The following is a 14,017-nucleotide window of genomic DNA, read 5'->3' on the forward strand; positions in this document are numbered from 1 at the left end:
AAGATCTTCAAACAAAAAAATCTTGCAGTCCAGTCAGTACCTTATCACCATAAAATGAGCAATGTTGGACTAAAAAAAAAGCATGGCATATTTTGGAACTCTAATTGTCATTGTCTTCCTCTTTCCACAGCATCAGAACAATTCAAAGAGCTCTCCAAATTCAAAGGCCAGTTTAAATCACCACATAAATTCAAATCACGTAAGTTCAAACTCCACTGGAAGCAGCTAGTTCCAGCTCAGTTTTGTGAAACAACATCTTGCATCCTTCCACTATAATCTCTGGAGCTTCTGTGGATGAGAGAGCCTCCACCGTTGAGTGAAAATTATCTCCCAAAATGGAGATTTTCTATCCATTCCTTCCAGTGGAGCCTCGCATTTTAAGAAGAATTTTCCACTCAGGTCTGTTTTTGGAGGTGGCACTCAAGACTGTGTGAATCACATTTGTCTATTTAGAACATTGCAATAGAAATTCAATGAACATGACTACTTGCACGTATTTAAATAGCATCATACTAGAACTGAATTTTGTCTTTATTATTTTTAAAGAAAAGTTTTGTAAATTTCTCTATTGTCTCAGTTTACATTTTGTACATTTGTATTTAAATGAAAGTCAGACTTTGGAGGTGTATATTTTCCAAGCAGCAGCTGTAAAGCCATGTGTTTTAAGACATTTTTTTAAAAGAAACAAAATGTGACTCAAGACTTCCAGAGCCTCAAATGAGAAATCATTCTTTTTAGCAATTCTAGAAAATTCTTCATAAATCACTTTATCAGACTGGGGTTTAATGACATGCATTTTTATGGAACAGTTTATTCTTAATTATTTTACATCTGTATATTTGGTTTACAGCAACACTGCATACATTTCTCCTCTTCATTAGTTTGTAGTGTCTCGCATTAAATGCTAACAGACAAGATTTTGGTGCATTCAAGAATGCTACTTGCTGTGCTGAAGGTTTGTGATGTCATGGGACCAGCCCAGCTGAGATTTGCACTTCCTTCTGTTGTTGCTCCATCAAGTACTTTTTAGTTAGAAAAGCTCTTCTCCTTCACTAGTTTTTGTGCTATTTCTAATGACAGATAGAACAAAGCTGAGTGAGAGGTGACCAGGAAAGCAAATGTTCATTTATTTTTCAAGGACTTCAAACCTGCACCTGCTGAATGAGAGCAAAACTCAAAGTATTCTCTGTGCTGCAGTCAAATTGCAAGGCCTTTCCACGGTTACTCATATCAAACAGGTAGCAAGAGAGAAGTTCAGCAGTCTGGTTTGTGCTGACCCTGGGATTTGTGACGACTTTTAGAGCTGAGCTGTGGAGGTTCAGAGTGGCAGCAGCAGAACCTACAGGCTGTGTCTGCACTTAGAGTCCTTCCATGTGTCGTGCAAGCACCCCATGACTCCTGCCCTCGGTTAGATCCTCAGCTGAATAAAATATCAGTTATGAAAGAGTACCCCCCACTTTTGGCTCCATCATCCTTTGTCCAGGATCCTTTAACCATTGACAAAAACATTGTCCCTGCTGGCATAAACCAGGACCAGTCAGGATCAGCAGCAGAACCTCAGGCATCAGAATCATGCTCTTCTCAAGTATGCCCCTATCTATTATTGGTAAGAACACCAGAGTAAAAATGTGGTTACTTCCCTTCAGCAGGAATTGGAAGACCTTTGTCCCCCCAGCTGCAGGCAGCATCTCTACAGCCCAGTGTGTTCTGTAAAGCAGGTTGGTTCCCCATGCTCTTTGCAGTGTTGGCTGCACTGTACTGATGATTTTACACCTTTGGGTCATCAGGAACATCTGAAGCCAGCTGATGTGTCCAAAACCCTGTTAGCTTGTAGTGCAGCTATCCCAGGGTACAAGGAAGTTCAGTGGAACTTTTAATAGTCAAAATTCATTAGACTGTCAGGTGTATGTTCTATGTCTCCAGTGCTGAGGGGGAAAAAGATGCAGGTTAGTAGTGGCAACTGTCTGAGTGAGAAAGACACTGGAATACACAGTAAAGCAGCTTGAGGTCATGAGGGAGAGAGAAAAGACAGGGACGGGACTTGCACAGAGCAGCTGACAGAGAAAAGTTGAGACAGGGAGACGAGGCTTGAGCCACTCTCCCATGGCAGATGATGGCATTGCAGGTCTTACAGAAGATGCAAGATTTTAGGCAGGTAGTAATAGACGAGAATTATAAGCAACTTTATCTCTCTGAACCAGCTATAAATCAAATCTGTAATGGTTTCAGCTTCCTGATGAAGACTAAAATTTTCTTTCTTTACCATCTAATAACAACAACCCCCTTATTGAAAGCTGGTGAACAAATTGCAAAGATAGGTTGGAGCTGGCCTTATACATCTTAGCTGCCACCAGCCTTAGCTAGTGGTGGATGACTTCTGAGTGACAACAGTGAAGGACAGTGTTTGTGCCTTGTCCTGCTCTCCTTTCAGCTGGCACAGTTCCTCACTCAGCACCTCTAGGACTCTACCAGTGGAGACACAGGGACAGTGCAAGGTCCTGGAAGGATGAGAGCTGCATTCATTGACTCCTGATACTTGGAGGACACTGTGGTAGGGTTAGATATCCTGAATCCTCCAGGTGTGCACCCAAAGGCCTAGGATGGACTCCCTCTGGATTCCAGCTCCTTGGGAGCAGTGAGTGAGGAAGGGCAGAGACACAAAACAAGACCATTGAGGGAGATTTCGTGCTGCATCCCTTAAGTGTGTCCATCCTGAATGACAAACTATAAACAGTATTACGATGCTGGGGCAGCAGAACTGTTGTGCTTTTTCAGTGCCCAGCAGTGAAAGACCTAATATTGTACATCTCTAGTGCTGATGAACAGTCTTAGGGATCTTCCTACCAGGGTTTTCCTACAACAAAACCTGCGGGATTTCTTTTTTATTGCTTTTTTTTTTTTCCTTTTAATTATTCAGCTCACTTTGCACTCAAGGCTGGAGTAGGACCACAGTCCTCTCACTTCCACTGTGTGATCAGGTGCAATTTGGGTTGATGGATTTTCTCTGTCTCCTTTTCAATTACAATCCAAATTCTTTCCAAACAAATGTGTACGTTTTGATCTGGTTGCTTGTTTTAAATAGACAGATAAGCAAACTTAGCTCTTTTTCAGAATAAGAAATCGTGCAGTCCGACCCTGAATTGTGCAAACGTTTTTTGTTTTTAAATTTTTACTGAGTAGTCAGGTGAACACTAATTAGTTTACAGGCTTTTGTAAGTCAGCTGTTTGCTATCCATTTTCTACAGTGTCTCAAGGTTCACTTGAGTCTTGTAGCATTTTTTCCCACTCTCTGTTGGATGGGAGGCTTTTTTTAAACCAAGGGATAATGAAGGAAAAAATAACAAACTCTTGAGTGTGCACCCTTGACCTGGATTATCTAAAAAGAGATTTTTCACAAGCATGGCCATGACTCAGATGTTGTTTCTGAACAAAAAGCTGCTTGTGAAGTTCAGAAAGGTGTGAAGATAATCAAGCCAAGCAGGTACTGGAGATCAAGCTGAGCATTAGGAAACTGCAGAATTCAATATCCCAGTGTCCATCTGGCCCTACTGATTAGAGACTCCTGGTAACTGGCAGTTCAGAGACAGAACAGCTCTCTATAAAAACAGTTTAATACCATCTCAATTTGCAGTCATCCCAGAAACTATGACTGAGAGTGCCATCAGCAGTGGGAATCAAACCTGGCTGACCCAGTAAAGCATCTGATTTGAAGACACTGATTCTTAAGGTCATTCCCCCAGACCTCAGGATCCAGCTCGAATTCTTTGCTTCAGGTGTCAAAGCCTCACATTTCAAGTTCTTGCTGCACCTTCTTCCTTGGTTCATCACATGTTGGTCACAGTTTCCTCAGTCACCTGGGAACTGCACACATCAGGCCATATCACACATACAGCCTGGTCTGGGGCTCAAAGACAGGATTGTCTCTCTGAGGGCCAGAGGGAACAGTTTGATGAGGCAAGTGAGAACCCCCTCAGCCTGCATGAACAGCCATCACACAGGTCTCTGTTCCCATGTGTCCCTGCCTCAGTCAGGAGTTCCCTGCACAGGCTTTTCTGGAAGAGCAATAAATGCCCCTCCTTATAGCACAGCTGCTTCTTCTCACCAATCTCATGGAACAGGAGGCTGCAGGAACTGGCTTTGTTGTGGACAAGATATGTGTGTTTTAACCTCTCTCCACACTTAGTTGTGATCATTCTTTTTGCTCAGTTGGTATTTGTAATCCTCAAGTTGCTCAGTGTAGAGGAGATCATTCATGAGGCATTTCTAGGCATTTCCCTTACAGTCTTTGGAAAGACTGGATTTTTCTTTCAAGGAAAATCTTTGGGTTGGTCTGTCCCTTGGCATGTAGTCCATCTTCCTTCATGTGTGTAGCATGAAGCACAAAGTGGCCTGCAGGAGCTTTAGAAGTCCAGACTTAAAGGTTTTCCTGCCCAAGGAAGGTCCTAGTCTGGGTCAGGCTGTGGGGAGGCACATTTGGCAGTGAAGTTTGGGAGAATCTGTCCAACAGCTCCATGAAAAACAGGAGATTCCAGAATTGTCTATCTCATGCCTTTCACAAGTATGCCCTGACACTGAAAATGCTACTAATTATTTAGAGTAAAACGAATGACTAACACCCTCGTGCTAAAGTTGAGAGAAAGTCTGCATAAGTTTAAAACAATTCTTCTCTTTTGTGTGCTGGGCAGGACACAGTGTCTTTTACACTAAATAATATTACAATGCAGGCTGGTAATAATTGTCTGTCCTTAACTGGAAAAAAAAAAAAAAAAAAGATAAATAAATTGCTTCAGAGAATTTTAAAGTTATTTCCTTTAAGGAAAATAAAAAATTTCATCAGAGAAGGTGAAAGCCAACAACATGCTACAGTGTTATACACTCACCTCTCCCAAACTTCTCTGTGATAACACAAATACAAGCTGCTGCTGCTGGATCAGCTAAGCTGGGGTACTGACAAATGGGATTTATGAAAGAAACAATTTTAAACTGATTGCTGCCTATTCACTATAATGAATATTACTGCTGGCACATACGTCTTCTCCTTGGTTTATGTACAGGAGCCAGGGGTGATGGTTTGGATTCCTGTTCTGCCCGTGTTTTTCTTCACTGCCCTGGGCAAACCTCTGGGCAGTTTTGTTTTCCCACTCTTAAACATGGAGGGATGCTCTCTGTCTATCAATTGAAAGCACTTTGGAGTCTGTGCATAAACCAGATCAATATCAACTCTTTGTATTATTATTTCAGTGAAATAGGCTTAGTATAGCTGCTCTTATTTACATGACTGGGGAGATGACTCTTCTAAATTAGGGCTCTTTTGTTATTGGTTTGTCTTAGTTCCTTAGAGACACTGAAACAGAAAGCACTGCACTTCTGTGAGACATCTCCAACAGACAATGAGGTGACAGTGCAAATGTTAAAAGTATTGATTTCTTATTTAAAAGCTGGCCAGTAATGATGGCATGCCCATGAACACTTCCTCTTCTTTTAGGTAGGAGATAAATAGTTACGAGGAAGGGAACAAAATAACATTCATTGGTTCAACTTTTTTGGCCGAGCCTGCGAAGGATTCCCTGCATTAGCAGTTGAGAGAGGTGCTGTGTGAAGCCCCAGAGATGCATTTGTGGCCAACACTGGGTCAGCTCTGCCCGGCCATGGAAACAAAAGAGGCAACGTGCCTGGGATCGGTGGGCTCCGAAGGGGAGCTCCAGGTTTCCTGGAGAAGATTCACTGCCAGAGAAGGAACACCTCAGGTGGTGGTTGGATGGCAAGTGTTCTCCTGCCTCATCACCCCACCCACAGCTGTCAAATACGTTGATTAGCAAGCTCAAACGAGTTGTTTCGTGTGTGTTGGATGCGGTCTCCCTTAACTGCATTTCTTTTAAACACTGGACACTCTTCTAAAAGACTGAACATTTTAGCCTTTTGAAGGTGAAAGTTGTAAAAACTTTATTTTGTGTTTCTGAGCAATGTAGATAGACCTAAAGATTTCATGAACTATCATGTGGTTGCCCATATCTGACTAATAATTAAATTGTAAAATTGCAGTTTCATATTAGGGTTAGTCTTTTCACCTGCTTTAAAAATTAAAAATCATATTTGGTATATAAACACACACAGAATATCCTGATTCAATTTCAAGAGCATATCCAGGATTAAATGTTTCTAAGCACTTCTAATACTGTAGTCTATAAGAGGAGCAGACACTTCTAAAGCAATGTTAAAAGTTGTCTTTCATAACTGAGTCAACAGATCATTTTTGTAATAAATTAAAGCAAGTGTTCTCAATTAGAAGAGCTAGTGGCTGTCGGTATTGTACAAAAAAAATCATTCTAATATCCAAAGGGTTGGGGTGGGGAGGGTCTGTTTGGTTTTGTTTCTCTTTCCAGGGAGATCTTTAACATTGTTTGATGAAGCTAGTTTCATTTTGAGATTGTTACTGAAGATAAAGGCTTCTGTGTTCTATGGCTGCTTGGATTCTTCGTACATAATGTCCTAGTAATGTCACAGTGCTGCTGTATCTAGATCAAACCACTGTTTTGATTGGGTTTTTTGGCTTTGGTTTTTTTTTTTCTTTTCGTTTGGGTTTTTTTTTTTAATAAATCCCTTAATTTAAATACATGAAAATTATATGTTTTGCTTTAATGAGGCATGTAATCAAACGGAGACTCCTGAAGTCCTTGGGATCCTGAAGATGATTACTGGGAGAGTGGGATGCAGTCCATACCTTGCTGGATGCTTTTGTGGCTTCATATGTTTCGTATTTTCTGTCCCATCACATCTTCAGGAAGACTGAGGGAACCAAAAACCAAACTTTGTGAAGGTTCAGATTCTCATTTGAAAGCAGGTTATGTTTCCCCTGGCACCTCCTTCCTCTGCCTTCCATCCTCACCTCCCCAGCCTCTCTCTGCTCTTTACAACCTTAAAGGTAAGTCCAAGGAGAGGATGACAAACTCACCAGTAGGGACACAGGCTTGAGAAGACATGAAATATGTTTTAAAGTAAGGTGAGCGCTGATTTATGAGGCCCTGCAGAGGACTTTGCTCCAGTCTGGCAGAGAGAATATGCTTACAGAAGGAAAACAACATCCAGCCAAGTGTGCTGTTCAGTATTCCCCACAGAAAGATCTAAAACAGAGATAAAGAGTGGCTGCAAAGTCTCCAGGAGGGAAGTGATGCACTGCTTTTGTTGTCGAGAGGAGAAAGAAGAATTTTTCGGGGAGGCATAAAGAATATTTTTATGAGACTGCTAATGGCAAGCAGTGTCTGCATCGAGTTTCTTGAAAGAACATTGTGAAAATAGATTGTCTGCATGAAAGAAGCAGCTGCATCCAACAGCTAAAGTCAGTGAAACCTAAGGTAATAGACTGTATAAATTCAGGTCGTGCATATCCTCACTTTCCAAACAAACCCAGGCCATTTTTCACAAGATTTTAACAATCTGAGAGGAGATGAGATGAAATTTTATTCCTTCTCTTAACAGTTCTTGGCGGGGGTTTTTTCTCTCTGTAACTTTATGTCTTTTCTGAACATCTAGATATGTTCCCTCCTGGGAGATGTAATCTTCCTCAGACTTTTCCACTACCTCTGACATGAGATGGGTAACTTCTCAGAGGGAAGTCGTGACACAGTTTTGAAGGAAATCCAATTTTAAAAGCATGTCAACTTTTTTAATTCCCTAGGGTGCTTTACAGATGAAAAATACCATAAATGGGCCTGACTGTGCAATTTAAAGTCTATGGGGTTCTTCTGAGTGAGTAAACAGCACAAGTTGCTGCCAAGTCAAAGCCTAATTTTTTGGATTTTGTGATTCTATTTCACTTTTGGTATTCAGTAAAAGTAAAAAAATAAAATTATAATAGGGCCTGTTAAAAGCTGTTGCTCTACCTTGTCCTGAGTGGAGAAGAGTGACTGCCTAGAGGCTGAGCAGCTTGAATAACCCATTTACAGATGCTTGGGTAAATCACAGCATCATAGACTTACTAAGGTTGGAAAAGACTTCCAAAAGACCATGGCAACTAAACCAGAGCACTGGGTGCCACATCCAGGGATAGTGACTCCACCACCTCCCTGGGCAGCCTGTCCCAATGCCTGACCAGCCTTTCAGTGAAGAAAGTACCTGGTTTTCTGGGTTTTATTTTAGTTATGGTCTATCACTGCTAATTTTTTTCTTAATTCAAGAGAAGTTTTCTCCTTTGCTGTCAGCAAATGTGAGTGCAAGTCTCCACATACCTCTGTTAGTTTATATGGCAGAGGTCTGCAGAGACACTCAAGATGCTCCAGGCCTGCTAATCTGGGGTCACTGCAGTGTGATAACCATTAAAATATCAGGAGCAGGAAGGCAGGCAGTTTGCCTTTTTTTTTTTTCAAAAAGCTTGTAGATAGGAAATTATTTGCAAAACTAAACTTCAAAAGCACGCATTCAGGGGTGCTAAGCCACATGTTTAAGGAATGAAAGAATTAAGGTTGCCTGTGTTCCATTAATATTGTTCCCTTCTCCTTACGCACTGTTATTATTATGCCCTCTCATAATACTCTGTTATTACTATGCAGTCACTCCTAGAGGAGAAACTAACCCCTGGCAAACTCACAATGAGAACCAGATGCATCCCCTCAATGGCATCTCCTAACACATTGTGGGTTTCAGACTTTCATTTAAATCTGAAAAAGAAAAATATTTTCCTGCAGGGAAAAATCTCACCTAATTGGCTGCTCCCTCCATTTGCAGCAGGAAGGCAACTGGGAATTCTGAAAAATTCATTTGGCCTAAGTGTGCAGTGCTTTCTCCCACACACAAAGGGCTGAGAGCTCTCAGGATCCCATCTCGGTTGCCTTGGGTCATCTTGATCCCAGGACTGGGGAAGGGGTGTGGAATTACTCTTATATGTTCCATTTCCATTTTAGGGGGGAAACTCTTGGCTGTTTCCTGAGGGAACTGGCAGGAGGGGTGTGAGAGGTTCCTTAATCTGCCCTCTCCTTTCTGCATGTTCATCCACACACTCTGAAAGACAGAAAGATGTGGCCCAAGAGCTGAGGAGACACTGCAGAAGAAATATTTCTGCAAATAGGTGTTGGGAAGAAGGAAAATATGACCTGCAGAAGGGACAAGGCACACCTTGGGGCAAGTTTCACAAGGACTGAAGAAATGGGAGGAACAAGGAGGGAAAAATGATGGAGAGGAGTCAGCACTGGAAGGGATTAGGTCTAGCCAGGGGCATGGCTTAATTGTTAAATCACAATAAAACAAGTCTGAAAGGAAAGAGAGAAGACATCAATTCAAACCAACACTGCAATGAATTTATTGCCAATGATACCACAGGCAGTAGTAGATGTTTCTGGAAACTTAAAATCATTGCCCCACTTTGGGTCTGGTATTCAGTCAGTGCACTGTGGAATTAAACACTGACATTTCCCACAGTGAAAAGCTTCAGCTGCAGCTGACATTGTATACTTACACCACCACGATAAATACTAATCCCATAAACAATTTGAAGCTCAGATTACATTAAGAATTTGCTGTGTTGTTCTCATATTTACAGTAGCAAAGTAGGAAGGAGCCTTCTTTTATGCTTAATTCCATCATTCTGACTTGAATCTAGCATTTTTTTCCTCTTTGCCCTTGCAGTGTTTTTTAACTCAATGGGTTTTGGGCCTGCAAATGAAACCATAATAGCTGATCATATTTAAAAGTAAATCTTCTCTCTGTGTTTGCTTCTTCAAGTGTCAAGCTCTTACAGTGATCCACCTGGAGATTACATGTGGCAATGAGTGAAAATCAATAATTTCTCATCAACTATTTGCATCTGTGTCAGAAATAAGTCAGAATAAGACCATAAATTAGTTGGGCCATGGTGATAAATCCATGAGGCTTAAAACAAGCAAAGTAACTAGGCTGAACACAACATTCATTCTTCAGATTAACTAACACAAACTCCACAACAGGAAACAAGCTACTCCTCTGACACTTACCATCTTTTTTGAGGCCATATAAGCATTGAAGTAATATATGCACATATTTAGAACACTGCTATGAGTCACACCTATGGGGCAATTATGCTGATTCTCTGCAGAAAATAGTTGAAAACAAATCTATGCAATGTAAATCAAGAACACAAAATGAGAGACTATTTCCTCCCCCAAACAAGCATCTTTCTGTGTCAGAGGGGGCTGACATATATGAGCTAAAGTGGGGATGGTGCTGAACAGGAACAATTTTCCCTGGGAAAGCTGTAACCAGCCTCGGCGTCATTTCTTCTGCACGAATGTTTCCAGGGGGGCGGTGATGTGCATTGTCAGAACATCCAAACAGTCAGTTTTATAGAGCTTCAGGACGTTCTGGATTTTGTCCTGACCGTTCCACTGGATCCCTTTCTGGCTGCCCTGGTTTGCTGGCACACAGGACCCCTCCCTGTCCTGCCCCGTCACCAGCACGGCGCTGCAGCTGCTCCTGCGCCGGGAGCCTCGCTGGGGGCTCTGATCACCAAGTGCTTTTGTTTTCCTGTTGGATCTCTTGCTTCCGTAGCTCCCCAGCTCCAGCAGCCTCTCATTGAAATACTCCTGCAGTGGTTTGTCGTGGAAGGCAGTGCTGGTTGCCAGGGGCCCTTCCAAGGAGCCTCTCTGGGAGCTCCCCAAGCAATGGGCTAACGAAGGTCTCCTTGAAAAATCGTTCATCTGGGATGAGGAGTTCTTTCCTCTTTCCAAATCCTGGAAAAGTTGGTTGAAGGCTGGAATTCCCACATAACTTCTTGATAGCTATTTTAAATGGAAGGGGGGGGGAGAGAAAAAAGCAGGGTTGGGGGCAGAAGAGAGAAAGAAATCTGAATTAAAATATGCTGGCTTAAGCAGAAAAAGGGTCTAAAGTGTGTGATTCCATACAGTGAAGAGCTGTTAGAGAACATTTGAGCTTCTTAATCCAAATTCCCTGAAGACCATGCATTTTGGTAGCAACCCCTCTCTGAAACAGAAGTCTATTGGGCTGAGCTTAATTAATGCTGAGCTTAATGAATGCTGATCATTTTTACCTCCTACCAACTCTGGTGTACTGCCACAATTTTCTGTAGCCTCTGTGAAAATCTAACTTTCTGAAAGAATCTCTCACCTATCTGTATCAACAGAATTTTAGGTTTATCTTTTTAAAATCCCCTTAGCCTGTAGCTGCTCTTTCCCAAGGTAAAAACAGATCCCACTTCTAAGAGATTTTATTTTCCCCCTTTTCCTTAATCCCAGGTAAATCTGTGCTGAACTTGAGTGTATTTTTACAAGAATTGCAATTTTCACATACAATTTATTTCTACATCTTAAAACTACAAACTTTATTATTGTGGCACCACATCATAGCATACATGCGCATAAATTTTTCTCCTCCTTTCCCCTTTGCAGGCCAAATTCACACCTGAGTTATTTGAATAGTCAAAGAAAGACCTGATCCAGCCCCCACTGGATGTCTTTAGGTTGGTTTCAGGGGAACATCCATGCTGTGAGTCCTTTTATGGACTGCAAATTCACCATGTAAAAGGTTGACTCTCCATGTCCACAGTTTAATGTCTCCTGGGTTTTCCAAGTCACTGCTCTGCCGTTCCCACCTTTCTCACAGGTATTCCAAGACACCCTGGCCTGTCTCAAGCTACCAGGAGGGACAGCTGGTTTCTGTACAGCAAGTCAGAGCAGAGCATGGCTTTTTCTCTGAAAACCTTAGCAGTTTGTCTTGAAGGAAGAACTGGTTTACATTATATTACTGTTTCTAATCAATAAAAAGAAACACTATATTGTGTGTGGGTGACAGCCACAGTGGGATCGTGGAACATTTTGCAACCATTTATTATGCCTGACAATGCCTTTGGTATATGAAAAAACCCATCACTCATGCAGTTTTTGACAATCTCTAATTAAGGCTGGGTGCTCTCTAAGGGTCCAGCCACAAATCTGGATTCAGAGCCCAGCAATGTCTCAACAGGGCACTCCATCATCAGCCTTTGACATGTTGCCTACTAGTAGTGAATGAAAAACATTGAACTCAATTGAGAAATAGGGGGTTGGACATGTCATGTAAACTGAAAAGCAATCAAGTTTTTGATCTCTCACTCTTCCATCACACTTCATTCTGGAAGGGACCCAGCAAATCAAATGCCCCTGCAAGGAGTGGTTGTACTTTTGGAAGAAGTTAGGTAATTGGAGAACACTAAAACTTGACTAAAAAGTAGTCTTCCTAACTAAAACTTCTTAAAATCGTTTAAAAAATAAAATCAACTTAAAATAATAATAAACTTTAAAATGTAGAATAAAACTCATTCAAGTTTTTCTATATCAAACCACAGTGCAAACCTTATTATCATATCAAATATCAGCTCTCCAGGACACTGGGGAATTATTCCTCTAACAGAAGAATAGGTAGCATTTATCACATATTGTAAAGAGAGGTTTTGCATACAAACCTTAATATCCTGGAAGCCTGGATATTCTGGGATGATGGGCAAGGCACGCTTGCTAACAGTGTTTGAGTGCCTTTTTTGCACCATCCTGTGAGAGCAACTGCAGCTCCTGGAGAGGTGGGATTGTCCCAGCTCGGGTGGATTTTCAGTGGCACGGAGTGGTTTGCAGTGTTTTATGTAGCAGGTTCTCAGGCACAGCACCGAGGCAGGTCCCTCCATTTCAGCACGGTTCGGAGGAGTTTGGGAGCAATGCGTACTCCAGAAAAATTCTCTCTCCTGGTTTTCCTCTAATGTCTTGCACTAGTGAGTCCCCTGACAGGCTGCAGTGCCGGGTGGCAGCAGGCACAGCTGGCACAGCTGGCACAGCTAGCACTCAAACAGCTCTGGGCAGTGCAGCTCCTGCTCATCAGCTCGGGTTCATCAGATCACGAAGGCAGGTGATGCCTTCGCTGAGGTCTGAAACCCTCCGACCATTAACGCTGCTTTTATCCCCTGAGAGCTCCTCGCAGACGGTCGGTAAATCTTCCCCACGGACGCAAAGGGTTCAGGTGAGGGGGGAATTTGCAGGGATTACACGCTCTCCCACCGTCATCCCAGACAGTCTGATGTGGCTGCTGACGCGGCAGCAATTAGAGGAGATCAACAACCTGCATGCAGGAGTCGTCACTGAGCCTATTTGGGGCAGGCAGATCTCTGCCCTTCTGACTGGGCATCCCTGACACCAAAACATCAAGGGCTTTAGCTCAGCAAGGCAAAAGGGGAGTTAAGTCAACACAATGAGACAACAGGGCAGGACTTTCCTGCCCTGACAGTGTAGAAAGCTGCAATAAAATATTCCTCCCTGTGCCACTCGGCTTCCTCGGTGTGGCTGGAGATGAGGCGCAGCCCTGGAGGTCGGAGGAGATCTGAACTGCCTTGCTGTGTGTGGAGCTGTGTCGGGAGAGGGATGCGCTGCCTTCAAACAGCCCGGCACGGGTGCAGATTTGGCAAGAGACCGTGGGGACAGCAAGAATTCTTTCAGCCAAAGCTGTGAAAATGTTCACAGCAAGAAGCAATAGCTGCCCTGAACAGCTCACAACTGACACATCACAGATGAGGGGCAGGCAGGGAAGCAGCTCTGCTGTTTTGATTTGGAGATGCAGTGGTGGTATCATATGCTAGAAACAGATAAATGTACGTAGTTGCAACAGTTGGCACCTGTGAACTTTGGCAGCACAGGGCTCTTTGTTGTCCCCAGTGACTGGGGACATGTCCTGCCATTTGCAGGGCAGCACCTCCATTCAGTGCCCCACTGTGGCCAGTTTGCATGCAGAGCTTTGGCCCTGAGTGATGAGCTGCTTCTTTTCCATCACATGCTGTGAAGTAATTACTGGCCTCACTGACGCCTGCGGAAAGAATACAGAGACGATTTGCCATCCCCTCAACCTCCAGGGCTTCTGGTTTATTCAAGGTATTCATAAAGGTTTGCCCACTCTGAATACATGCAAATATTTGTGGATGTCCTGGATGAGCTAGAGATCCTTATGGATCCAGGGTATCCAGAAACACTCACATGGACGTATTCAGAGCACTGACTGTGAGCTGAAGAGCTTTGGA

The 14,017-nt window shown here is 42.8% G+C and overlaps 2 protein-coding genes across 4 annotated transcripts in view; one reads left to right on the forward strand and one right to left on the reverse strand.

The window, feature by feature from the left end:
* GRK5 (G protein-coupled receptor kinase 5) overlaps positions 1 to 6,282 on the forward strand; it is a 156,889-nt gene extending 150,607 nt beyond the window's left edge. For 2 of the 3 annotated variants that reach the window (XM_032694742.1, XM_032694743.1), the window contains one exon: positions 131 to 6,282. In XM_032694742.1, the coding sequence (XP_032550633.1) occupies positions 131 to 229 (99 nt within the window). In that variant the 3' untranslated portion in view covers positions 230 to 6,282. The remainder of the gene's footprint in view (positions 1 to 130) is intronic. The other variant, XR_004358258.1, reaches the window with a different exon arrangement.
* A 2,986-nt stretch (positions 6,283 to 9,268) lies between these two features.
* On the reverse strand, positions 9,269 to 13,107 carry LOC116790243. The gene is made up of 2 exons (XM_032695026.1): positions 12,425 to 13,107; positions 9,269 to 10,745 (listed from the first exon to the last, which is right to left on the reverse strand). Exons 1-2 carry the CDS (start codon positions 12,638 to 12,640, stop codon positions 10,239 to 10,241), a joined length of 723 nt encoding a protein of 240 aa, XP_032550917.1. The 5' UTR covers positions 12,641 to 13,107; the 3' UTR covers positions 9,269 to 10,238.
* Positions 13,108 to 14,017: the final 910 nt, after the last annotated feature.

This window comes from Chiroxiphia lanceolata, chromosome 8 (assembly GCF_009829145.1).
Source record: "Chiroxiphia lanceolata isolate bChiLan1 chromosome 8, bChiLan1.pri, whole genome shotgun sequence".
Classification (NCBI taxonomy): Eukaryota; Metazoa; Chordata; class Aves; order Passeriformes; family Pipridae; genus Chiroxiphia; species Chiroxiphia lanceolata.

What these genes read in the sequence shown, in the direction of transcription:
- LOC116790243 (XM_032695026.1), bottom strand. Translation starts at nt 12,640, where the DNA reads ATGGAGGGACCTGCCTCGGTGCTGTGCCTGAGAACCTGCTACATAAAA. An exon ending in CAGGCTTCCAGGATATTAAG is followed by an intron (nt 10,746 to 12,424) that starts GTTTGTATGCAA and finishes CATTTAAAATAG; the next exon opens with CTATCAAGAAGTTATGTGGG.